This window comes from Cebus imitator, unplaced genomic scaffold (assembly GCF_001604975.1).
Source record: "Cebus imitator isolate Cc_AM_T3 unplaced genomic scaffold, Cebus_imitator-1.0 Scaffold623, whole genome shotgun sequence".
In the NCBI taxonomy this organism is placed as follows: Eukaryota; Metazoa; Chordata; class Mammalia; order Primates; family Cebidae; genus Cebus; species Cebus imitator.
This window is the reverse complement of record NW_016107938.1, coordinates 232937-259490: the sequence shown is the minus strand read 5'-3', so window position 1 is coordinate 259490 and position 26554 is coordinate 232937. Positions and strand designations below refer to the sequence as shown.

General features: G+C 37.4%; 1 protein-coding gene across 1 annotated transcript in view; it reads right to left on the bottom strand.

The window, feature by feature from the left end:
- EXOC2 (exocyst complex component 2) overlaps positions 1-26554 on the bottom strand; it is a 210075-nt gene that overhangs the window by 91797 nt on the left and 91724 nt on the right. The window contains exons 8-12 of the mRNA XM_037734469.1: positions 25161-25306; positions 24941-25022; positions 24069-24171; positions 18556-18674; positions 3652-3777 (exon numbers count right to left, since the gene is read on the bottom strand). Of these exons, the coding sequence (XP_037590397.1) occupies positions 3652-3777; positions 18556-18674; positions 24069-24171; positions 24941-25022; positions 25161-25306 (576 nt within the window). The remainder of the gene's footprint in view (positions 1-3651; positions 3778-18555; positions 18675-24068; positions 24172-24940; positions 25023-25160; positions 25307-26554) is intronic.

The window sequence follows — 26554 nt, the reverse complement described above, 5'->3', positions numbered from 1 at the left end:
GTTTTGGGGTACATGTGAAGAACATGCAAGACTGTTGCATAGGTACACATGTGGCAGTGTGATTTGCTGCCTTCCTCCCCATCGCCTACATCTGGCATCTCTCCCCTTGCTATCTCTCCACAACTCCCCACTCCCTACCGTCCCTTCCCTATTTCCCCCCAACAGGCCCCAGTGTGTAGTGCTCCCCTCCCTGTGTCCATGTGTTCTCATTGTTCAACACCCGCCTATGAGTAAGAACATGCAGTGTTTGATCTTCTGCTCTTCTGTCCATAAGAACTTTCACTCCCTCAACCAGGCAAACTGCTAGCTTCCTTTCCAAATATCCCCAGGCAAAAGGATTTGCTGTTGTTATTCCAGTGAAGGAGGGGCAAATTTTATAAATTGTATTAATAAAATTTAAAATAATTTTATTAAAAATGATTTAATAATTTAAATAGTAATCTGACCAGGTAATTCATGGTTAGAAAATAAGATGTGAAAGGTACACAGTGAAAAGTCTACCTTTGCCCTGCCACTTCCATGAGCCTAGTTCCCAGCCGGAAGAAACCACTGTCACTAGTTTCTCGTGACTCTTCCTGAAATACTTTTTAAATATACAAGCAAATATAAATGTGTTTTTCCCCCTTCCAACTGTTCTTTACATATTTTTGGTTTTTACGCAAATGAAAGCATACCAAACACACTCTTTTGAAGCTTGACTTTTTCCATTTTAGCAGTGGATCCTGGAGTTCTTCCATATTCAAACATAAGGTGCTTCCTCTTTTTCTCCCCACAGTTACATGGCCTTTCACATTTTGGATGTATAGTAATTTTACAAGTTCCCTTCCAATGGACAAGACTATCTTTGGTCTTTCGCAATTAAAAGTAATGTTTCATCCAGTAATTGTATACCTATATCATTTAGCACATGCTCAAGTGTAAGCATCAAATAAATTTCCAGAACAAGAACTGCTGGGACAAAGAGCACACGTAGTTGTAATTTTGATACATTTATGGGATTGCCCTCTAAAGGGGTTATTTACACCAGTTCCACCAATTACATGTGCAAGTAGTGGCCTCATCAATCAACTAATGTAGAAAACCCAAAACAAAATGATCAACACCAAGCGTTTTTGCCAACCTCATATCTCACTGTAGTGTTCGCTACCTCTCTTATTGTCAGGTTAGTGTCCATTCACATGTGTATGAACCACTGAGACTTCCTCTACGTAGCCTGTAGAGCCTCTTTATTTATTAGGCATATTAGCCCTTTGTCTATGCTAGAAGTCGCAGAAAAAGTTTTAAATTCATTTTCACAAGTGTGAAAGGAATGGTTCGTAAGGTCACATTGTAAACTTTGATTTGTTCATTCAGTCAATATTTATTGAGGATCGACCATGTGCTTATCATGCAGCTCCACAGGATCAAAACTCACTCAGAATGCTGAACAAGGCAGACGCTGCCTTTACAGCTTAGAGTCTAACAGAACAGTTAATTAACCAGGTGATTACATCATGATGATATTCTGAGGTTGGTGGGTTTCATCTGGAGACAGCAATTACAGACTCTTCTTTCCATCAGTAATTGATAACGCCTGTTTTCCAGATGGGAGGGCACAGGCCACGGCCAGCTGTGTCAAGGGTCCATTGACAAGGTGAAAAATAGGACCAGAAAATCTAAAAATGGAAACACTGAAAGTTTGCCTTTGACTGGTTTGGATGTTTTGTCCCCAGCAAATCTCATGTTGAAATGTGATTCCCAATGTTGGCGGGGGTTATGGGGGCAGGTCCCTCATGAATGGCTTGGTGTCCTCCTTGCAATAATGAGTTCTTGCTCTATTAGTTCACACAAGATCCAGCTGTTTCACTCATTTCCCATTTGCCTCAAGAACACTGTTGTCTCTAATCCTAATGGAACACCATACACATTTCTATTACATTAGGATTAGAGACGAGTTCTATTTAGAAATAATTCCAAGAACAGTTTTTTTGTTGTTTGGTTTTTTGAGTAGGAATCTCGCTCTGTCACCAGGCTGGAGTGCGATGGCGCGATCTAGGCTCACTGCAACTCCACCTCTGGGTTCAAGAGATTCTCCTGCCTCAGCCTCCCAAGTAGCTGGGACCACAGATGCGCACCACCACGCCCAGCTAATTTTTTGTATTTTTAGTAGACACAGGGTTTCGCCATGTTGGCCAGGATAGTCTCGATCTCTTGACCTTGTGATCCGCCTGCCTTGGCCTCCCAAAGTGCTGGGATTACAGGCTTGAACCACTGTACCTGGCCCCAAGAACAGATTTTATACTTTGTTTTCACGCTGAAAATCAGTGAGATTTGCTTCAGCCTCAAAGAGCATGTTTATGTAAAATTAAGTGAGTGCTGGCAGTGAGCTGCACTTTTTTTCCCTAAACAGAAAATGGGTTAAAAGAACCTGGTATCTCCATCCTCTCCCTTACTCCCTCTCTCCTGCCATGTGACACTCTGGCTCCCCTTTTGCCTTCTGCCATGATTGGAAGCTTCCTGAGGCCTCCTAGAAGCAGGTGCCAGCACCATGCTCCCAGTACAGCCTGCAGAACTGTGAGCCAATAAACCTCTTTTCTTTATAAGTTACCCAGCCTCAGTGTTCCTTTATAGCAACACAAACAGACTAACGCAGCTTTATATGGCAGCAAATGGATTCTTACACAGTATCTTTCTCAGAATAATGTTTCATAAGATCTCAACTCCTCTGTGCAATTACATTCAACATTATATAATGTTAGATGCCACCCCATAGAATGTAGGAGCAAATGGTTCTCATATAACATTGTTTATTCTAACATTTGGTGAGCTGGGAGAGGAATAGGAATCAGACAAGAAGGAATACCAACAGGATGGAACCCCTTCATTTTGTACAAATGAATCATCTAATTTTAAGGTGCTCTTATGATGAACATTCATTTATAATAATAAAACCTTGGAAAAATTCAGTACTTCGATGCTTGTGAGAATGATGTAAAACATTTTAAAACAACTTTAGAGGTATCTGAATTTAATATAAGGTAAGGTATTTCCATTACTCTATTTAAGTTTCTTAAATCTGTTATTGATATTGCAAATGGCTCATGACTAGCGGCATCTAATGTGGTGCATAAAAGCATGATAGTTGATCATATTGTATCTCAAATAGGGAAACAGTTCCAGAAAGTTCAGAAATGCAATATACTCAAAATTTTAGATGCTTCATCTTAGGAAAAAGTATTAGTAATTATTTTATGTTTAATTAACAACTAATCCCTCTTTCCAAACCAAAGTTAAATTTCACCAAAAAAGATATGCTGATAGAAATTACTTTTGTTGCAAATTCCATCTTAATGAAGTTCTCATAGAATTTTTTTTCTGTGGTACTTTTAAAAAATTCAACCACAGAAAAAGTAAAACCAGACTGGAAGTAAATATGTTGAATAAACACTGACCTGCACCCAATGACTCAATTAAAAATCAAATGGCATTTCTTTAAATGTCATATATATTTTAATTATTAAATTACTGGGTAGTTACTGTTACAAGCAAAAGAGATGATGGCTGATAATACTTAGAAATAACACAAATTGGGGAATTTTCCAAGAGAAGAATGTTTGACATTACACAAGTACAAATTTAAAAGACCCAGTGGCAGTGGAGGGAGATACTTACTGTCGTCTCGACCAGACTGAAAGCTGCTGCCTCTCTTCAGGGACGCTGTCTGACCGAGATGGCCCAACACAGAGGGACGGGTATCATTATCGAGATCCAACATGGGACTGTGCAGGCCTGGGCTACCTGGGAAAGAAAGGAGAGATTTCCGTATGCTCTACATGCTCTTGCTTAGTTGATTTAATGGACTGCTCCTCTGAGGCTATTTCTTGCTCAATTGCTGCACTCTTAAATATAAAATAAAAACTATATTCTCTAAATAGACTGTAAAAGTCATTCCCAGCTCAGCAAAGCTGTGGGGTGGTGGGAGGATGATGCTATAAACACAAAAATTAGCAAGAAAAATCATATTTTGCAAAACAACTTTTGGCACGAGAAAAAGTCATGGAATTTGAACTCTTGTTTCTTTAAATGCAGCCAACTTACACATTTTTGTAGCATAAATCTTCTCTGACTTCTCCCTTAATACCACACTTTACATTTTTAATCCCTAAAACCCACCATTTGTTTCTTGGACACGTGGGATTTCACCCCCTAGTGCTATTCTTAATACCAAGTCACCTAGTGTTGTTCCTTTTCACCTCACACTTCATATTCCAGAAGTCAAAACATTCTACTACTGTTAAGAAATTGTCTTTATTGTCTCACACTCAAATACTGCTTTTTAAATTCTCTTCTCAGAAGTTTTCCAGAAAACCCGCAGGATAAAGTCTATCTCAATGTTTTCCAACCCAAATTATCTTGAGAATTAGGAAACAATTTCTCTAAAACAGATTGCAAAAGCCATTAGGAATAGAATTCCATGTTGCCAAACAAGTTAGTAAGACATTGACGTGAAGTGGTAAAATTTGCCTGTTAGTCTATAAACACCACTCTAAGCTCTTTAGCTGAGTATTAAAAGACCTTCAAAATAAACTGAATTCAATGTGCATTTACAGAGTATTTATAGTACTGTGCATAGGACACTTAAATATTCTCCCTACAAAAAGACACCTTACATTTTCCTGTCTTCTTTGCTATACTCTCTTCATCCATTTAAACCCACATCCTGAAGGTGCAACTTGAAACAAAGCTATTACACAAAGCCACCTCTTACTCTTATCTACCTAAAGTGTTATCTATCTTTTCTGCCCTCTGACAGCAGTGAGAATGTATATAATTTAATTGGCTTCACATTCTACTGTCCATAGTTTACTAACAGCTATGTATTGCCCATCTCCAACAAAGACTGCTATCTTCTCAGGGATAAGAACTGAATATATCCCCATATTCCCCACAGTCACTGAACCTTCCACAAATAACTCCCGCCCACATGTAGTAAGTGACTGACACTAAAAAATACATTTTTTATTTTATAACTTAATAAAATATTAAAAGCCTATGGATTTGTTTTCAGGTGCTAAGATAAAACACGTTTATAAATTAAAGTAATATGCTGGTGCCTCTGATCATGCAAGCTATTTAATAACACTTAACAAGTATTTATTGAGCACCTTCCACATGCAAAAAATTGCAGGCCTTGGGGCTAAAGTGATGAATAATATCTAAGGCCCTGCTCTCAAGGTGTTTACATTCTGGGGATGGAAGCAGAAAATAAACCAATAGATAAATAAACAATAAAAATATAGTACAAAAAACCGCTAAGCAGAAGAGGTAAACAGAGATTGTGGGGTGAGAGAAGGCCTGATCTCAGGGCCCTCCTGTCACATGCCGCTGGATGTGACACATTATCATCTATCTCCCTACGTACCCACACATTCTACCTGGTCGGCCTTATAGAAATAGAAATTAAATCATTTTAACACATTTCTTAGTTCAATACAAATTTTTTGAAGACTTACCATGTTTTGGCCACTGTGCTAAATAAATGCTGTGCATACATTTGTACTTTGGAATATATTACAGCTAAGATGAGAAGGCTTATATAATCCACTATGTTATAATAAATATGTGATACAGAATAAAAAACTACAGTGAAGAATTTTTTTTTCTAATCGACTTTTTTCATATAAAATACATTTGTGTGTCGAAGTTTTAGTGATTTATGACATTTTCCTTTGAAGTTTATACAGCTGTCACTTCTATCAATTGTGGAATTCAGAAAATAAATACCAAAATATGAATTTTCTAACATAAAGAAGAAAATAAAGGGGCCCAAACTAAGCAACACATTAAAAATACATATATAAATTTATATTAAAATGTACGTTTTAAAAGTATAATAAGAGAATGCTTTAAAATGTTAAATTTCACTTACTCTTGAAGGTTTCAGAACTATGAATTTATGATTAAGAAGAAAAATACTTCCTAGTTTCCTGAAAATACACTATATACCATTCCTGCAAATAATACAATTATTTCAGAAAAAGTTTTCTCCCCCAAACTTGTATTTTTATAACTTTAAATTAATATTAAACCATTTGACATCTTGACTTTTGTAATGGTTAAAAGATTGACTTATCTTTTCCTTTAATAACAGAAACTATATTAATATGCTTTTGTTCTATTAGAAACCACATCATCACTTTTCTATATCAGGAAAAGAAAGGTAAACATGAGCTAATTTTCTAATTGGTACCCTGGCATTACCAGAAGTAAACACAGCAGCAGGGAGCTAGAACAGCACATGCCAGTCAGGACTAATCAGCATCTGGAATACATTTGGAAGGTGTGTTTTTGCTGAGTGACCAGAAGGTAGCGCTTCATAGCTGTACATGCTGTGTGCATAAGCCCTGCAAACTAAACAGTGGGTACCGGCTTAGAAATGTATTTCTCTCCCTAACACTTGTACTTTTCTTACCGTAAAAAAATCATCTTAGCATGAGTTGTTTTAAAGAGAATTAGAAAGCTTATGCTTTGAAAAGTAATATAAACATTTTAAATATCAGTTGTCACAAATTATTTATGACCAAGTGTCAAAAAATAAAAAAATAAAAAAACCTTGAGAATTCTGACACTCCTTTTAAATTACATGACTTAATATTTCTATCTTGCAAAATTATTAGAAGTATGAACTGGTTTCATAAGTAAGCTTTTCTATAAAAAAGAAAAAAACAGTTTCTACAAAATATAAAATCAGCAAAAGGCTTTAAATATTTCACATATCAGCCTATTTTGTCTTGTTTCACCTTACAACATTTTAGCAATATCTCATTAAGAAAACTATGCACATTACATAAAGCATATGTTGGCCGGGTGCAGTTTTTAACATCCCATAACAACATAAAATTGTGTTTAACTCTGTCCTTTTTAAACTAATGCTGTATTCATATGAGTTTTGAGAGGTTACTTGTTTTCCTGGGAGTAAATTTTCTCTAGAAATGAAATGTCCCTAGAATTTTTTTTTCTGGATGAAAATTTTTAAAAAGCCTTTTGTCAAGTAGGAAGTTATTACCTTTAGCCCTGATAAAAGGTTCTCATTTGGGCCAATACTAATGAATTATTCCCTATGTTTGAAATTGAGGCAGGGACTAATTTTATTAAGACTTTTCATGGTCATGCAGTTGGTATGGGGTTCTGCGGCAGCTCATGGAGCCACTGACCTATCCTGTAAAATATACCTGTAAAAATTAGGGCTTTGTACTATGCAATTTAAAAAGTCTTTTTAGCTATACAATTCTGACTCTATGATTCAAAGTTTAAATTAGAAACTTTAAATCACCACTGAGAACACCACAGAAAAGACACTTACTCTGGTCACTACTCCTACAATTTAGGAGATTGATCAGTGGTGGTGTCATTTTAAATGTATAAAGTTTGCCTCTACACATACAGCAAATGTGGAAATTATGTCTTAAAATGGAAATTACATCACAAAAATATTAAACACAATAAAAAAGTAATAGTGAAAACTATATCAGAATTTTATGATATTTGTTATGGACTTCAGCCTGGCTATTTTAAAGATAGTAAGCCCACTAATAAACACACTCAAATGCATAAGTGCTTGTAAAATCAAAAGCATTTGGTTGTAATCTCTCAAAGTTACCTGAGGAATAACTATAGATTACTCTGAATACAAAATTGCAAACAGGCACATGACCCTATAGCATGAGAAATCATTACTGTAGTATTTCTGTATTTCTAATTATAAAATTCTATGTAATGTTTGTAGGAAAAATGATACAAAATAAAATTCTGGAAATAAATATTTTTAGCATCTAGCTATATCTTTTAACTTCCCCACACTAGTATCTGAGTTATCATTTTGTCAGTATATCAAAGGAAAGATACAAGTTATCAAGAATGCTTGGAAGAAGTATCTTGGAAGAAAAAAAAATTCTTTAATCACTTAACATTAAAAAAAAGACACAACTAAGTTTTTAACTACTGGAAGTCAAAAGTTAGTATTTTATTTTTCCAGTTAAATAAAGTTTCTTTAACATATGCTTGCAATGTTAAATTCTTTTGCCAATTTTAAGTATGAGGATATGTTTAACAAATTATAAGCAAATATAAAATTAGAAAAAAATACCTTTGGAAATTTTATTTCAACAAGAGAAAAACAGCTGGAAAATTTGTTTTCCGAAGTTACAGAAATTATTTTCTTCAGAACACTAATGAAACAATCCTAGTAAGTTCACTAGAAGTGTAGAAATAATCAAAAATTTAAAATTTATTATTTTTCTAAAAGAAAATAAACAATCTTTGACAATTTGCCATGAACAAATTGAAACATCTGATATTTTTTTCCAACAACTGTGAAATTTCTACTATACAAAAACTTCAGCTTCATCTTGAACTATTGGTCTGGAAAAATCTTCCAGACAGCTAAAAAACTTAAAGGTTTAATAAGTCTAAATCCTACAACACTTCAGAAAACTGATAAGGACTTTAAGAAGACTCTGTAGAAAATGCTTATTATACCTAGAATTCTGTATAACTTCCAGGAAACCTTATCAGTCAAATCCTTTCCACGCAAAGCTGTGCAAGTCTTTCTGATTTTAAATAGCAGTATTTTTTTTTTTTTTTAACAGACTCTATGCGACATAAAGGGCAGAAGAGACCCTTCTTAAGGGAAGCCTGCAGATGCAGGGCCAGGTGAGTAAGATTACTGTTTTCTCATCCTTCATCCCTCCTATATCAAGTTTTCTCACAGTCTACAATAGTGTGGGGAACACTGATCTGCAGCCTCAGACTCTCAAAAGGGTGGCCGACTTCCTCACCGCCCTTAAACACCTTTGAACACATTTTCCTGTGCACAGCGGGCCCTTGTCCTGCACAGCAGCCCGACCACCCACTGTTGCTTGTTGACCAAACACGGGCCGGGAGCCTCTACAGACACAGGCAGGATGGGATTCCTTTCAAGCACACCACACACAAGAATTTCAATGCCAAAGCTGGGGGTGGGGGTGGGGTGGGCGTATCAAGGCACAGTTAAAAATTAAATCTGTGTCTACGTATACATATGCTTTTTTATGTATATATATAACATTTTAAAAGTTCTGACGGGCATTTCCTTAAAGAGAATCATTTAATCGAAATGAAACAAAGGGAGGCATAGTTAAGAAGCCCCTATTAACTCACTCAGGATTGTCCTTCACAGGCTCCAGGCAGCATTTTGGATGTGTATTTCAATATCATTCAAAGCCAGAGTTCAAAAAAGGAAATGTAAATTAAAAGCAAAACTACAGGTATAAACTTTGAAGAAGTATTTATTAGCTACTATTGGCTAGTTATGCAAGAACCATATATTTGTAATAAGTAAGCTGGAAAAGTGAATAACCAAAACAAAATGTATTATTTTATTAAAGTCCTATGTCTTTTAGCAGTTTCATATAGATTTATATGCAGAAAAATGCTTAGAACATATAAAGAAATCACAAACCTGACAGAATACAGAATAAAAATGCTTACCATAATCAATATTTTTAAATTACCAAGTAAAGTTAGTATTCAATGTATGTCTGACATCATCAAAATTTTTTTTCTATGAAGGACGGGGACTAGACATGAAATGACTTCCGGCTGCCAGAAGTCGTCTTCCAGATGCACAGTAAGCCAGGGTAGTAGAAAAGAACCAGCTGCTACAATCACAAATTGAAAAGGTCCTTTTCACATAGCCTTTTTGGCCTGTCTGATCCAAAAAAGATAGATTATTCATTGTAAGGTGACTAGAATCTATTATAAAATAGAAGAAACAAGAAAAGAGACCTTAATCCAACTTTTTCCTGTGATATTCAACAGCTGTTCGTTTACTACACGGAGATCTACAAATGAGTGCTATGCTATTCCAAAAGAAATCAAATTCTCAAGTCCTCAGTTCAAAAAAAAAAAAACTGCTTAATAATTACCAGTATTAATTATTAGCCTTAATTTTAATTTGGAGGATAAAATTGCTTTCAAATTAGATTTTAAATCAAATCATTATGTAAAACAATGATATAAAAATTGCTGACCTGCATGCTGGTAATTAAAACTATACTATTCACAAATAACAGTAACAACTACTGGCCGGGCGCGGTGGCTCACGCCTATAATCCCAGCACTTTGGGAGGCCGAGGCGGGTGGATCACGAGGTCAAGAGATCGAGACCATCCTGGTCAACATGGTGAAACCCCGTCTCTACTAAAAATACAAAAATTAGCTGGGCATGGTGGCACACGCTTGTAGTCCCAGCTACCCGGGAGGCTGAGGCAGGAGAACTGCTTGAACCCAGGAGGTGGACGTTGCAGTGAGCTGAGATCGCACCATTGCACTCCAGCCTGGGTAACAAGGGCGAAACTCCATCTCAAAAAACAAAACAAACAAAAAAAAAACAGTAATGGTTTCTAATGATATGCATTTCAAGTCTAAGTTGTGATATAATAAATATCACCTGGGTTTTTTTCTTTTTCTGAAAAAGTGACAAAAGGGAAAGGCAAATCTGACCACCGCCTTGCTGGACGGAAGGTAATTTTGATTGCAATCATAACTGGCACTCTTCTTCCACTTCCCTCTCCTGAATCTACTTCCTCACTCGTATATATTTATACATACATATATGTACACACACACACACACACACACACACACACACACACACAATACACAGTATAGCTTCTAAATCTTAAAGCAGGTAAATAAAACTCCACTAAGCATTTCATTTTCTAAAGACAATTCTGCAAAGCCTCTGTCATCACAGCATGCAAATGAACAAGTGCACAGCAGAAGCCTCCCAGGCGGTCAGCCCACTGACAGCTGTACACAGGTCACAAAGGCACCACCCAAGTGCTTAGCTGCAGGGATGGGAAGATGGAAATCCAACTAGCATCTCATATCTTACTTGCTGCAGTTATGCCTTTCCTTTTTTTCTTTTTAAACCAACCTCTCTCATCTTGGGTTCATGCTGTGATAAAATATTGAGGGAGAAACAATTTTTACAATCTCTAGAAAATTTTACAATCTCTAGAAAAGTTTACTAATGTACATATTCATATGACAACTTTAAAGTTAAAATTATAATTTTATTAAAAGATTTAGCATATACATAACAATAAACTTACACTGACTTTTTAACCATGGAAATACTTGTATGGTTCCATAGAAAATTCAATGACTGTGCTAATAATGGTTTCCTAATGGAGGCTGTAATTTAATCTAGCATACAGGAAGTCTACCTAACCCTGTATTATGGTAATACCAGAATTATATGTAATATTAACTCCAATACTTTTTTTAAAAAAATGATATAAAATATGTACATAAAGGTCCTAGCTGTATTTTTAAAATATCAAGATATAAGAGTTTAGTTATACTATGTAAATTCAAAATCATAAATAACTGTAATAATATGATTTATGCATGTATGTTATGAGCTTGAGTTGATATGGACTTTGTGTATCTTAAGGTTCTTGCAGTAAGATAAATGTAATTAATACTCTAGTGAGTGTTAGAAATTATTAAAAGGGTAGCTATTTAGCATAGCCTATTCTTCAGTTTTCTTTCTATAATAGCTCCACCACTCATGTTTTTTTTGATGACTCAAAATAAACCACTCAGGTGGGACATAACATCTCTAAGCTTTCAAAGAGAACCTAAGCCAGGTATAAATGTCTTTCCTTGCACTCTGTGGCTATTCTTGAGAACTTATGGCTTACTTAATACTGTGACTCGTGTTCTAAATGTTGCCTACTGAACCCTAATTCTAATATGTCCTTTTGAGAAGTAAAAATTAACTAAATCTCTGAAAGACAGGAATAATTACTTTACGAGTAGCCTGATGCCTTTTCCCTTAAGTTATTAAACGTAGCCAGCATATATTTTAACTCACATTCAGAACAAAGAAAAAACACCTTTGAAGACCACCTTTAAAAATCCTGTTTGTGAATGGCAGTAGGGGGTTAACCAAAGGCTTTTTCCTGGCAGGAAACGTGAAGACTCAGTCTAATTTTAGACCTATTTGACAGGGATTTTAAGAGATGGGTGACACTTCTTATAAGGTAGTAAAAGTTTAACATGTGTAACAATTCAGAACAAGGCTGCTTTAAATATGGGGGTAGAGAAGCAAAATGGTTAACTTGTTGAGTTTGGAAAAACACAATAAACTCTTCCATTACTATTTAAAAGTTTCAAGATGAGTTTTAAAAATGTTAACCTTAGTTTTATTCTTATTTTTCCCATCTTTTTTCACTCTTAGAAAAACCTAAAAGATCATATTTGGGCTACAGAGTTAGGGGCTGGAAGAGGCGTGTGGAGAATGTGGGGGAAAGGATCAGGTGCGCGTAAGGTGCAAGGGTAAGCTCTTGTCCTGTCCTTGTGTTCTCCTCTGAAGGGCACCATCTGCTAGCACCAGTGTATGCTATTACTACAAAATTGAGTCCAGAGAAAAGATCTAATGCAGAACTCATAGGAATATCAACCTTACGGCCAACTCTGCTGCCAAATGCTTCATCTACAAAAGGATCTTTCTTGGGAAAAGGCAGTTTTGTATGTAGGACCGCTGTTTCTGAAAATCTATCACCATCTTTGCTCATAGAATTTCCTCTGAAGACCACAGGACTATATACAATTAACATTTTTCCCCCAAACCACCAAAGGGAAAAGCAAAAGTCTTTGCTTTAAAAAATTAGACTTAAAATATTTATATGCTAATGAGATTTCTTAGATTCATGCATAAAAGGCACACTTACTTTAAAAAGACACCCAGAACTATTTTTGTTTGAAATATTTATAGTCTTTCCATTTTAAGTTGTGTTTCATTTCACAAAGCTATCTCAGTTCTTATCCACTGCTGTGGATTTACTTAAACAATTACAAGCATCTCTCTTCCACAGTGTTAATAGTCCAAGTACAGATATTATAATAGAGGAACTACTTAAAACTTGTTTCTTTATATTGGAATGCAGCAAGCTTTCATCTTAAAAGCAGGTTCCTGAGAAAACTCACATAAAACAAAGTAGCTGGCTGGTGCAGTGGCTCACACCTGTAATCCCAGCTCTTCGGGAGGCCAAGGTGGGTTGATCACAAGTCAAGAGCTCGAGGCTAGCATGACCAAAATGGTGAAACCCCAACTCTACTAAAAATACAAAAATTAGATGGGCATGGTGGCGCCTGTCTGTAATCCCAGCTACTCAGGAGGCTGAGGCAAGGGAATCACTTGAACCCAGTAGGCGAAGGATGCAGTGAGTCGAGATCGTGTCACTGCACTCCAGCCTGGGCGACAGAGCAAGACTCCAGCTCAAAACAAAACAAAACAAAACAAAACAAGCTTCAAAACAAAGTACCAGATAAAATGTAGGCAGTCCTTTTACGGCAAATCATTTCTAAACAATTTCTTATGGTAGTAATTGCCTTTTCAAATGCTCTAGCCTCCAGTGGACAGCTATAATCAATTCAAGGAAACAGCAGGAGCCAAGCAAACAAGTAAGTACTCTGTCATCAAGCACTGCACATCAGAAAAGAATCACACACACTTGAATCAAGACAGAGGTAGGATCCGCTGTGGGCACCAGCTCTGCTGCTTTACATCCAACTTAGGTGCCATGAGTTCCTTTGGTTCTGATGGGAGCACTGTGGACATTCCCAGGAACAGCCTTATGGTTCCCAGGACCCCTGCTAGGGGACTGGATGCTCTCTCACACACCTCCATTTTCTTAACTTGCTCATTCTCAGAGCATTTATTTACATTGAACATATGATTTTGGAGGTTAGTGATGAGGTCTACGTAAAATTTCCTTAGTAGAATTCACTCATGTATGGCAAAATAGCATAAAAGTAATAAAGACCACAAGCACTTCATCTAGCTTGGCTAGTTTCAGGTGCAGCTCTTCATGAATACCCAAATACTAGCCAGCCTTTCCATACCAGGGAAGTGCTCATCTGCTCTGACATCACATTCAGAAATCCTGTCTGATGCAATGTTTGCTCCGACAATGTAACACAGAGGGAGGTGTTCAGTAACCTATTTCCGTAACTCACTGGTCTGGAGGAAGTGCAATCAGGTGAGAGGGGAAGAGATCTGGACACCCACTAGTCCCACCCCTACGCAGGATATGGAGGATGCAGGTCTGTCCCCTGGCTTCTCTGAGACACCTTTGTCACATGCGAAATAGATCTAAAGTCTTCCACAGAACTAGACAGTTTCTCAGATTTCTTCCACAATTAAAATGTCACAATTATGAGGGGATGCTCAAAAGAAATTCCAAATACTATTTAGTAGGCCTTCCCCATATTACCTTACATTTATGTTACATATAATTAAGACAATAACAAAACATCCACCGAGGTTGCTCATCAACAACAGTTATAGATTACAGAAAAGATTTGTGAGTATTCCCAGCAAACTTCTAATTAAGGCAAATATTTTATATAAACACATGCACACATACCCATACATAGATATAATGACAATGCCCGTAGATGTAAATGTAGATATGTATATATTAAAGTTAACATGTGTGCAATGACAAACATAAAGAAATGATCACAAACAGAAAAATGCCGAAGTGCAAACTGGGCAAAGCACATTCTATTTCACTAATGGCAATTCTTCTTGCATTCGAGGAAATGTTCTGTCTTCGTCTATGCCACATTTCATATCATTTGCCTATGCACTGACTATCAGTTCAAAGGGAATAGTATTGATGCACTTAGAAAGATACGGGAGAAATTAAACTTTCTGAATTTGGTGTTGGAGTATTTCATATTTGAAAAGTATTAATATTTTAGGTAATGATAACAGTATTTTGGCTACAGTTTTTAAAAAGAATCCTTATTTCTAAAAACTACATACTGAATCAATTATGGATAAAACGATGTGATCTGTTTTAGAATAATCAAGGGTGAAGAAGGGGAGAGAAAGAGGTAAAACTGGCTATGAGCTGATAAAATGAGATTGGCTATGAGGTAGTAACTGCTGAAGTCAGGGTGAATACATGGGGTATTGTTACGTTATCCTTTCTGCTTTTAAATACATGTGGGATTCTCCAAAATATAATAGTGAAAATTGCTTCTGACCTAAGTTCAATAAACCACCCCAATTTTCTGGTTAAAAGACTCATGTGCTAGAATTACCGAGATTTAGATCAGCAATGTTTGCTGAAAATGACAGGGAGAACAGTTAAGCATGTTCTGAATATCAAAAGAAAAAAAATCAAATATGGCCTATGAATTTAAGACATTTATGTTGTATTGTCATTAAAACTGTAAAGTTCAAAGAGTTGCAAGGAATTGTTTCCACTTTCTAATGAAAAGATGAAGTAATGAAAGTCACCTGAGGCACTGCTCCCATTTCATGTACATTCTTTCCATTATTTTCCAAGTGATGACAAGGTGGGTAACACGCTTGCTCAGAGTAAGTGAGTTACATAAAAGCTCTTGTCATCTTCTCGTTTTTCCAAACTGCTGATTTTAAGCCGTTAGAGTGAATATAGATAGCAACAAATTAAGATGTCAGGAAACGAAGGATGAAGGTGTGTTTCCCTCTATCTCCGAGAAATATTCAGACCTTTGGTGATGTAATATTGGTTATCAGATATATGAGATAAAGATATGATGAGACATATCAAATTTTCTGGAATTTTTCCAATTTCAAAAAGTCCATATGTTGTCTTCATAAATTACACACATATTCCAGAAATTCAAATGTTTTAATACAAATTATGCATTCAGATTGTTTCCAGAAAGAATATGTGTTCATCGCCACCTTTGCTGGAGACCAGTGACATTTGCTGAGCACCTACAAGGTGTCGGGAACGCTTCTCCACAGCTATCTAGAGAACTATCGTCATTTAGGTTCAACTGAAATTTCACCTTTTCTAGGAAACTTCCCTGGACTTCCCCTCAACCAGACTGCACCCTCCTGTCATACATTTTCAGAAGATTCTTTACTCCCCACTTCCTCACACTCGTCACAATTCCAACTGAACATATACTATCTATGTGATTTTTTTAGATGATGTGACTCTCACTAGACCACAAGCTCCAAGAAGCCGGCTTGCACTGCACTTCCTGCTCCTGGCACAGCATCCAGCACCCTAGTGATCAGCCCTGGCTGCACCTGAACCTCCTGGGAGCTTGAAAACGCCTACGCCTGGACTCCACCTCAAGAGACTAGAATGTGCTTGGCACGGAGGGAGGGGGTAAGGCCAGGAATTGATAACTGGTTGTTAAAAAGCCTCAGTGGACTCTAGTGGGCCTTCAAGGTTGAGAGCTCTGTTGAACAGAGTAGACTCAGAAACTATTAGTTGAATCAAAAGAGAAATAAATATGTAAGACTCTCTAAATATTTCAAAGACTACAGACTGTGCGTAACATTTGCTGTTTTTACTTGCTAAAAATATAAAATAATTAATGACATTAATGGGAATGTTGATATGGCCTCAGCAAAGAGATATTTGGGTTTTCTTAAATATCAAGCATAGAAAAAACCAGAATCACAGCTGGAAAGTACGCAAACCCAAGCCAACTAATTCACTACAAAACTATGCTAGAAATAAACAATGGCAACCCTCCATTGTACTTCCTTCTATGCCAAGATGGTTCTCCTGTAATAGCCCCTGATCTTCCCAGGGACCTGATAAGAACCACTACTCCTTACGTCATCCCGTTAGGGGCTCAGGCCACCGACCCTGCATTTGCCAGGGTCACCACCAACAGCCTAAGTGCAATTGTAAGGACACTTCTCTTTCATCTTCTGCTTCGTCTTAGCGATTCTGCTGACCACTCCCTTCTGTGTTTCCCTCCCGCCATGACCGCCCCTTGTTTGTCTCCTTTGCAGGCTTCTCTTCTTCTACCAGCCCCTTAAACATCAGTTGTCAAGACTCTTTCCTGGGTTTGCTTCTTTTTTCATCATCTTGGGTGAATGCACGAGCTCTCAGGGACCACCTATATGCCCACTATGCTCATCTCTCAGTCTCTAAATCCAACTACTTCCCTCTCTACTTACATGTCAGACAACCCCAAGTCACGCTGTCCAGACAAAGAGGTGGAATCATTTTTCTCCCCTATGTTCCCTAACTCAATAGCACCATCACCCTAACTGGCTGCCAGTCAGGCATCTGGAAATCACTGCTCATCCCTTCCTCCTCTTCATTTGCCCATCACTCTGTCCTATCAATTCTATTTCCTGAAAGCCCCTGGAGTCCATGCTCTTCTTCACATTCCCACCACCTGCACACAAGGCTGGATGCCTGTCTCCTTGCCAGCTTCGCTGCTCTGGGCTTGCTCCCTCTCAGCCACCTACCATGGGTGGCCAGAGTCATCCTCTTTTCAAAAGTATGTCTGACCTTGTCTTCCCCCACCCCACCAACCCTCACTTAAAATCCGTCAACGACTTCCTGTCACACTTGGGATGAAGTCCGAACCTGTCACAGTGGCCAAGAAAGTTCGGCTCCTCACTCCACCTCCACGCTCTAAGTTCCAGCCACACAGGATTCTGAGGCCTTCTCATGCTTGAAAGCTGTGCATATTCTCTCTTCCTGGAACAGTCTTAAATGCTTTCCTCCTCTATTTCAAGAGATGTCACTTCCTTCATATCTCAGAATGTCACTCCCCTGACCTCAAAACCCTGGATCAGAGGCTACTCCTAAGCACTCCAATGTTACACAGAACTTCCCTAGTCATAGGAAGCAGCACATAATATAGCTGGCAGGTTACCCATCTCCCCTACTATGTTGTAAGCTTGCATGAGCCAGGCCCTTGTCTGTTGCACTAACTATTGTCACTTTAGCACCTAACGGTGTCTGAAGCGTAGCAGGCATTCAATATACTCAATATTCTTCAAATGATAGTATGCAAACAAAAGCCAATTAGCCTGCATGCAAATAGCTCTTTGACTTCTTTCTCCCAGCTTCCCTCAGGGATCTACACAGGTAGTCCCTTTCTCAGGCTGAGCTGGCTAGTAAGCTACTTCTCATCCTTCCAGTTCTAATATGGAGGCCTTTCTGAGACATTCCCACACCGGCCATCTACAGCCTTCTCCTGAGTTACTCCCTTTTGGAACATGCTGTTTTTTTTCTTTTCATCACCTGTCCCAGTGTTTGATTTCGTTGGTTACATGTTCATCGGCTTTCCCTTCCTCTAGTAGTAACTCCGGGAAACAGTGGCTACGTCTCACTAGCACTGGGTGCAGTGCCTGGTGCAGAGCAGGACTTAACATACCCCTGATGAAACAATGCCCCGACTGACAGTTACCAAAGACCAACGTCACTTCCTCAGCATCATGCTGCCTGCCTCGAAATGTCAACTGCTCCCTGATGCAAACCTCTGTCAACACTACCCATCAACCACAAAAACAGACATAGTAAAAGAGTCATCCCTTTTCTTTAGCATAATGCTAACCAGTGGCCAAAAAATCCGCAAAACAAAACAAAAAAAGAGATACCAAGAAAGTTAGGTAGTCATTCCCTTCATCATTAAACATTCCCAAAATGTATTAAAATGACATGAAGGAATCACATAATACAGTGGAAGAGAAATCCTTGCCTTTCAGGTCTTTCACGTAGCCCTCTTTGCAATTGTGCATGAGCTGAAGGATCCACTTGTGTTGGGCTCCAATGCATTGCCAAGCAGGGTCACCAGGGGCATGAAGGTCAGACAAATACCTGAAAAAGCAAGTCCAAGGTTGAGCAAGCAGGCTTCATCACTTAGAAATGAGGCCAAAGGGAAACGCTAGGATATTTTACAATCATTACTTTTTAAAGGCTAGCCAAAATTGTATCAATTAGTCTTGTCCCGTCAAATATTAGTCTTTAATATTTAGTTCTCAATTAAATATATTCGAATTTCTTGGCTGGGTGAGGTGGCTCCTGCCTGTAATCCCAGCAGTTTGGGAAGCTGAGGTGGGTGGATCACCTGAGGTCAGGAGTTCAAGACCAGCCTGGCCAACATGGTAAAACCTCATCTCTACTAAAAATACAAAAATTAGCCGGGTGTATTGGTGTGTACCAGTAATCCCAGCTACTTGGGCGGCTGAGGCAGAATTGCTTGAATCCAGGAGGCAGAAGTTGCAGTGAGCTGAGATCTCACAATTTCATTCCAACCTGGGCGACAAAGAAAGATGCCATCTCAAAAGAAACAAACAAACAAACAATTTTTTAAAAAAAGAGTAGAGGCCGGGCGCGGTGGCTCAAGCCTGTAATCCCAGCACTTTGGGAGGCTGAGGCGGGTGGATCATGAGGTCAAGAGATCGAGACCATCCTGGTCAACATGGTGAAACCCCGTCTCTACTAAAAATACAAAAAAATTAGCTGGGCATGGTGGCGCGTGCCTGTAATCCCAGCTACTTAGGAGGTTGAGGCAGGAGAATTGCCTGAACCCAGGAGGCGGAGGTTGCGGTGAGCCGAGATCGCGCCATTGCACTCCAGCCTGGGTAACATGAGTGAAACTCCGTCCCAAAAAAAAAAAAAAAAGAGTAGAGCTTAAAAATAACTTTTCATATAATTAATAAATAATAAAACTATTAAAACTATCAGTGCTTTGTAAAAAGACAAGGACAATTTGTAGTGATTCTATCTACCTGATGAGCACTTTTCTTTATATTTATGTTTAGTTCACAGAGTTCTTGTGCTTAGTTCAGAGTCATATTAAACACAGGTGGGAGCCAGCAAATGCTGGGCAAAAACTTTGGAAAATTCAGTGTTTAAATTCCTTTCTAGTGTGAAATATGGCCACGAGATGGCAGTAAAGCACTGCTTTCTAAAGCTAAATGAGGGTTAACTGAACTGTGAAGAGATTTGGTGACAACACTCATCTCTAAAGTCTACACTTATGACTAAGAGAATATTTCTCTAGAAAATATAGTATAGTTCAGTGTTTTTCTTAGTTTCTAAATAGTTCTTAAAATATTTCGAGTATTTGTATATAATACACCCAAACCCACAGAGACCATTTGAATATATTTCAATTGAAAAATTTCTGTCAAATATTATTTAAGATTTGGCCATCAGCCCTCACAAAAATATATAAATGTAGCAAGCTAAATCCAATTAAATCAACTCCAAAAGCATGTCCAAATGAATTTACTGTCTTAAAACTGTTGTTAAGCCATATTTCGTCCCTTGTCTCTGGGTTAGAGGTTTTTGTTCAGTGGTAAATCATCATCAATAGCTCCAAGCTGACCTCGAGCCAGACCTCAATCTCTCAGGGGTGCGCCCATGCTTCCAGCCCATTCTACCAGTAGCAAGATGTGCTACTCAGATATCTCAATCAGCAGCCAATCAGAGGAGAAACAAATCCACTTTGTAATATGTTAGCAACAAATAAAATGCTGAGAACACTGACATCACACTTACGAGCTATCCTCATGGACCCTGACCTTCCTAGCTGATGGGGAGGGCCTGGGTGCTGTGGAGAGCCAGGTGTTCAGGCATCTGCGGAGGGGCCACACTCAGGCTGCCCAGAGGTGGCCGAGAGCTGCCATCTCCTCAGGATGTGTCTCTGTGCTGAGAAAGCGGCAGGTCAACTAGAAGGAAGAGCTTTACTCAGATTAAGAAGTCACCCAGGACTCCTCCTCATAAACGAGAAGAAAACTACAATGTAATAAGTGACATTTGGCCTGGCATAGGGGATTCATTTCAGATTCCAAAATCCAATCTGATTCTCTCTCTCACACAAGGCTTTCCTATTTTATTACCTGAATGATAAATATAACAAAGAATACATTGTGTCATTTATTCCCAAAGAACGTGATTCTATGCTTTCTTGCTGGGGATAATGCATTTCAGCGTTCTCCCTTAACAGGCTTGTTCTGCCTCCCAACACCTCTGCTATGCTTTCACCTAACACTTTCACTCCCGTAGCCCGCAGATTCGGTATTAGTAGTAAAATATAGGGACATTCCTTTAGGGATGCTGTTCCTTTTAATGTTTAAGTTATTGAATAGGGACATAGACTATTCATTACAAGGGTTCTTTCTCCAGAATACAGCAAGAGGAATCAATAAGCTTTGCTTAGTAACCTTTAACATTATACACCTCTTTTAAATGTTGACCGTGTCCTTACAAAACTTAGTAACAAAAGACTTTTTTCTATTATCTTATTAATGGTTATTAACGTAAAGGAGTTTATAAGAGTTTTACAAAGCAAGATAAAGTTGTTTTCTTAGAAATTCTAGACTCAGTTCAAAGTATGACAACTTGTGCTAGGCTCTTCAAATAAGTTTCTTGTTTTCTTTTGGTATGCAGCTAAAAATAAATAGTTTCATTTCAAAGCTCTTTGTTTAGAATATGATACATGTTATTGCCATTTCTTTTAAAACTGCATATTAATAACACTTTTTTTAAAGGCTTTTTAGATTAAAAAGCAATGTAAAGAATGTTGATTATAATGAACACAGGCTCAGTGTTTTAAAATTTAAAAATTAAGGAAATTTTTGTCATATTAGGATAAGATCACACCGCTATGGAAAGAAATATGCAGAGTTTTGCTTCCTGTCAGCATCAAGACAGAATAAGGAGAGGAAAGAAAGAACTGGGACGGTTGAAATTAGATAAAATACTCAACAATACTAGAAAAAATCGTGAACAATAGTAAGACAATATATTGGTAATCTGATTTTCACTTCTACCATGCATAACTTGGACTATATAAGAAAACTAATACATTTTTGTTCATGATAAAGCTATCTCTAGTCCTACCTGGTGTTCATAAATGTCAAAGTCCAACAGATATTTGGCCCAGTTCTCATTCTATTTCCTAGTGACTAAAAATTTAATTTAAAAAAGGTAACAATTGCTCAGTGTCTTCTCAAAGCATCATAAATAAAACAACCATTAAAAAATACATAAAACTATTGTTGACTTGTTTATATTTCTGCTCTTTTGCCTTTAAGATGACATGAGAAAAGGCAGTTAAAAGGCTACTTAAAAGAATCTTTTTTGCCGCCACCACCTTTTAAAGGATATCCAGTAAGTTAAATAGTCATAACAACTACACATGAGTTATCCATATAGACGGTAACTCACAACATAAAGAATTTGCACATTCAATAATATTTAACACATTACTGGCAGGTTTAAAATAACAAGTGTAAACCGGTGACAAATACACAAAAGCATACACAGTGAAGGAGCAAAGCGGAAAACAGCAGCCTCAGGACGTCTGACACTACCCAGCTGCATGTCCTGGACACAACGCTCAACCTCCCTGGAACTCCGTAGCTTTCTAGGTAGAAATGATGCAGTTGGATAACTAAAGTGTGGTTTATTTCCAGGTTTAAATTTCTAGGAGTCTGCAAACCAGGAAAATCCCCCATCCACATTCTTTCTTATGGAGGCAGCTTACAGAGAAGCAAAGGTAGGCTCTAAAGCCACACAAACAAGCCTCCTTGTCACTGTGTGTGCTGGGCAAGCTTCAGCGTCTTCATCTGTACAATGGGCACCACACAAGCATCCTTTCATGGTGGTGATCAGGATTAGAGAGGACTTGCAGAACACATCCTGCCCAGTGCCTAAGCTCGCAGCACACGTGCAGAGGTGGCAGCACACAATCACACAGCCTTCTCTTTATCCCACCGCCAGTGCCTCTGCTTGCTTCCTCCTGGGCAATACTAGTGTGCTGCCAGTGACGACGGCTCATACTCCTGCTGTACGCCTTATAGATCCTTTCCCTGTTCACAACTGCACACACAGCAGCTTTCAGGTCAAACCCTCTCTCCAAGACAGTCTTTTCTTTTCAGAGACAGGATCTTGCTGTCACCCAGACTCTAGTGCAGTGGCATGATCACACCTCAATGCAGCCTCAAACCCCTGGGCTCAAGAGATCCTACTGCCTCAGTCTCCTGAGTAGCTGGGACAACAGGCATGCATCCCCACATCTGGTTAATTTTTGATGTTTTGTAGAGACAAGTTTTCACTATGTTGCCCAGGCTAGTCTAGATTTTCCTGGTTTGCAGACTCTTAGACTCAAGCAATCCTTCTGCCTTGGCCTCCCAAAGTGATGGAATCACAGGTGTGAGCCACCGTGCCAGTTCCTGAGACATTATTTTCAAAGGTCACATGGGGACCACAGCTAAATTCATAAATACATTGTCTATCATTTTATAACCACTGAATATTCAATAAACTTCACGAATTCAAGAGGAAAACCATTAAATTTGTAAAATAACTTGTTCTGAGAACAAAGGCCATACTCAAAAAATCCCAGCAGAAAATGAAATTAATATTTGTAATACAGATATAAAAAACCTAAACTTTATATGTTTTGTCTCCAAATCCTGACATAAACTACATGCATATAAAATTTACTGACGACATTTTATGTGCTGGGTACTGTATTAAATGCTTAAATGTATTTCTGATTATCTTTGCAACTATCCTGAGACGCAGATTTGATTACCATGTCAATTTTATAGATGAAGAAACTAAAAAACAGAACTCAAGTTAGTTGCCCAAAGTTAACAGCTAGTCCCATAATGTATACCAGTTTTCTCTAAGTCCTTTTCTTCATATCCTGTGACATATCCTCTTAACATTACTGTAATTTTTTTTTTAAGTATGCTCGCTTAGCGACTTTTATTTCTCTATCACTGACACTGAAGGCTTGGAAATCAAACAGCTATTCAAGGCTAAAACCTTGCAGGACTTACTCTAAACAACAACACGTTCTTGTGGCATAATGCATTTCCTATCCAGTGTGTGACAGTATTCTGCTTTAAGCCACACAGGGAGCCCCTATTTCACAGAATGTGGGTACCCATACCATCCCACTAGGTGAGGTAACCCTTGCTCAGCAGGAGGAAGAGGTAACTAAGCAATGAGGCTACTTTTCCTTTCCCCCAAATGGCAGTTTTCTTAAAAAGTAACTCCATAACTATTCCCAAGGCCATTAGAAGAATTTTGGTATCCTATTCCAGGTGCCCCTAAATTTCTGCTATTTGTCTTTACCTTCACCATTTCATCAATCTCCTAAGGTCCCTCAAATAAGCCTTAAAGGTTACATGATACATCCAGTACCAAAGAGATATACGTGATTCCACAAAATTTTTGCAGATGATTTACCTTATGTAACGTTTTTGGTCATGTAAGGTTGATGGTGTCTCAAGCAATTTATCCAGAAGTAATTCTCTTAAAGCTTCAATCCTTGTTTCTACTTCAGCATAATCTATTTAAAAAGAAAAGAATATGCAAGATTTACAGAATGGAAATTTAAAATCAAATTTCAGAAAGCAGAATAGTAGTTGCTTTTGTGGGGTGGAGGCAGATTAAGATAGAGGCATCAGGGCCCTGCCTAGAATGATCAGAACACTATCTCCGGTGTAGGTTACAAGGGTGTATGCATTTGTCGCAACTCACGGACCTCTAACAGGTAACATTTCACTGAATGTACATTTGACCACAATAAAAAAAAAATTTAGTTTTCTGACCTTACAGATTTCATTTTTAAATTTAATAAGGCCCTGTGATATTTCTCCTGGTAGATAAGGCTTTAACCAAAGAGCATTTTAAACTTTTATATTTTTCTGTAACTCTGGCATTAAAAATAATTTCAAAAGTTGTTGGGTTTCCTTTAAATGAGGTTAGAATTCATAAGTCTGTTGGTCTCTCTGAAGACGGAAGATTAAAATGTAGGTTTCCATCTCTACAAAATACTTGTCATTGATTCTTTCCAGTAAACTAAGACTTTTTAATAGCATTACGACTAACAAATGGCAAAGAACGCCCCAGACTAATCTATCATTGTGGTTGTTCATTTTCACTGCATATCAAACAAGGAAAGTCATACTGTTATTTTTGAAGTAATTGTTTTGTATTTAAAAAAGAGCCCCATATAAACAAAAACTGAAACTCATATAACATTCTTTGCAGAACACATTCCACATTCTTCCTATAAAAGGAAAGTAGAAAATCTAAAAGTAATAAACAAATCTTACATTTCTTGAAAACTTGCACCTCCGTTTTCCCAAATAGTGACTTGGCCTTTTCATAATCATTAATAACGACATCATAATCACCCTTTAAAATAAAGAAACATTTTGAAAACTGTCAGTAATGCAAAATGGAGACATTGGGTTAATATAAAAAACATTTTTAAAAATCTTAAAAATATATGACATCTATAACCATATGTACATAAATAAATATGGACTCTACCTTTTGAATATTCCTTTCAATATTTAGAGGAAGGTTGAAAAGAAACTTAAATCGCTGAAGCACATTGAGTGCATTTCTAGTGGAATCTGCCTTGTCTTTCCGACCTAATACTTCTTGAAACAATGTGTCCGCAGTATTACTTGCTCCTGTTTTAAAGGGAGGAAAGGAGACTTAGAAGAAAGCTGATTTTAATCAGAAAATGTGTAGCTGGGCACTAGAAACAAAATGTTAAGACTGTTAGTATAGCTTTACATTAAAACTCAATAGAAGGTTTTTAAGGTTAGCTATATGGGAGATCTTTTATGGTTTGCTAAAATAAAATTTCCATTTTGCCTAAGTCTTTTCATATGTTAAGAATGGTATCCAATATAAAAACAAACATATTTACCATGCCCAAATAAATTTTCTAATGTGAACCTACATTTATTTTCATTAGTCTTCTAAATTTTGTAGCAATTGTGGGCTCTTAGGTTATTTCAGAACTTTATACAATGGAGAAAAACACACAGATATCCATGTGTGTGCATACACATGTACATGAGCTAAATTCTGTGGACTCAGTATCTGCATATGGGATAATAAACAAAACAAGAAAAATCATTCTCAGAAAAGTTGCACAAAAGAAATATTTAAAACTAATTCTATTTTTTGGCAGAATTATCTCTACATAGCAAGCAAAGAAAATTACGTAAGTAATTTACAAATAATAAACGTCAAGGCAGCATCATGAATGTTTCTTCAATCAGCTAATTCTTATAAAAGTGTACATGAACTGCACATTTCCTAAGTCTTTTTTATTTTTACCCAGAAGACCCCAAACTATATGAATCACTGTAATGAAAGAGCGCCTTTATCTAAGTCAAAATTTGCTGTGTACAAAAATAGTTTTGTAACTTGTGAATTAGTTTTAATTAGTCACAACGAAAGGAGAGAAAAAAGATAAACTGTTTTCAGTTGTTTGATCACTGCTTGTAAAAAGTTTCTACATTATCTGGTCTAGTGACTATACTTTAAGCAAAGATGAAAAAATTGCCTCAGTCTCACTGGGTGGCTCGCATGCCATGTTCTCTAGTGCACACTGTGGGTGGCCTGATCCTGTTAAAAGTCGTCTTTGTAACATGATTGTTTTATCTAAATAATGTTTAAATTCTGTTGAAATTTTAAAGGCCTGATATAAAAACTTTGTTTTGTCAAGATAACTGTTTTCACCACACGCTATTTAATGTAGAATATTACATTTCTATTATAAGATGAGAAAAAATATATTCCCTTCTTGCCACCACACCACATAATGGAGGCTAAATTAATATTTGAAATCTGATTAGAGTTAAAACATTTTTTCGTCAAAGAAAATTATTTTCAAGTATTTATCATTTAAAAAACAAAAACTTCAT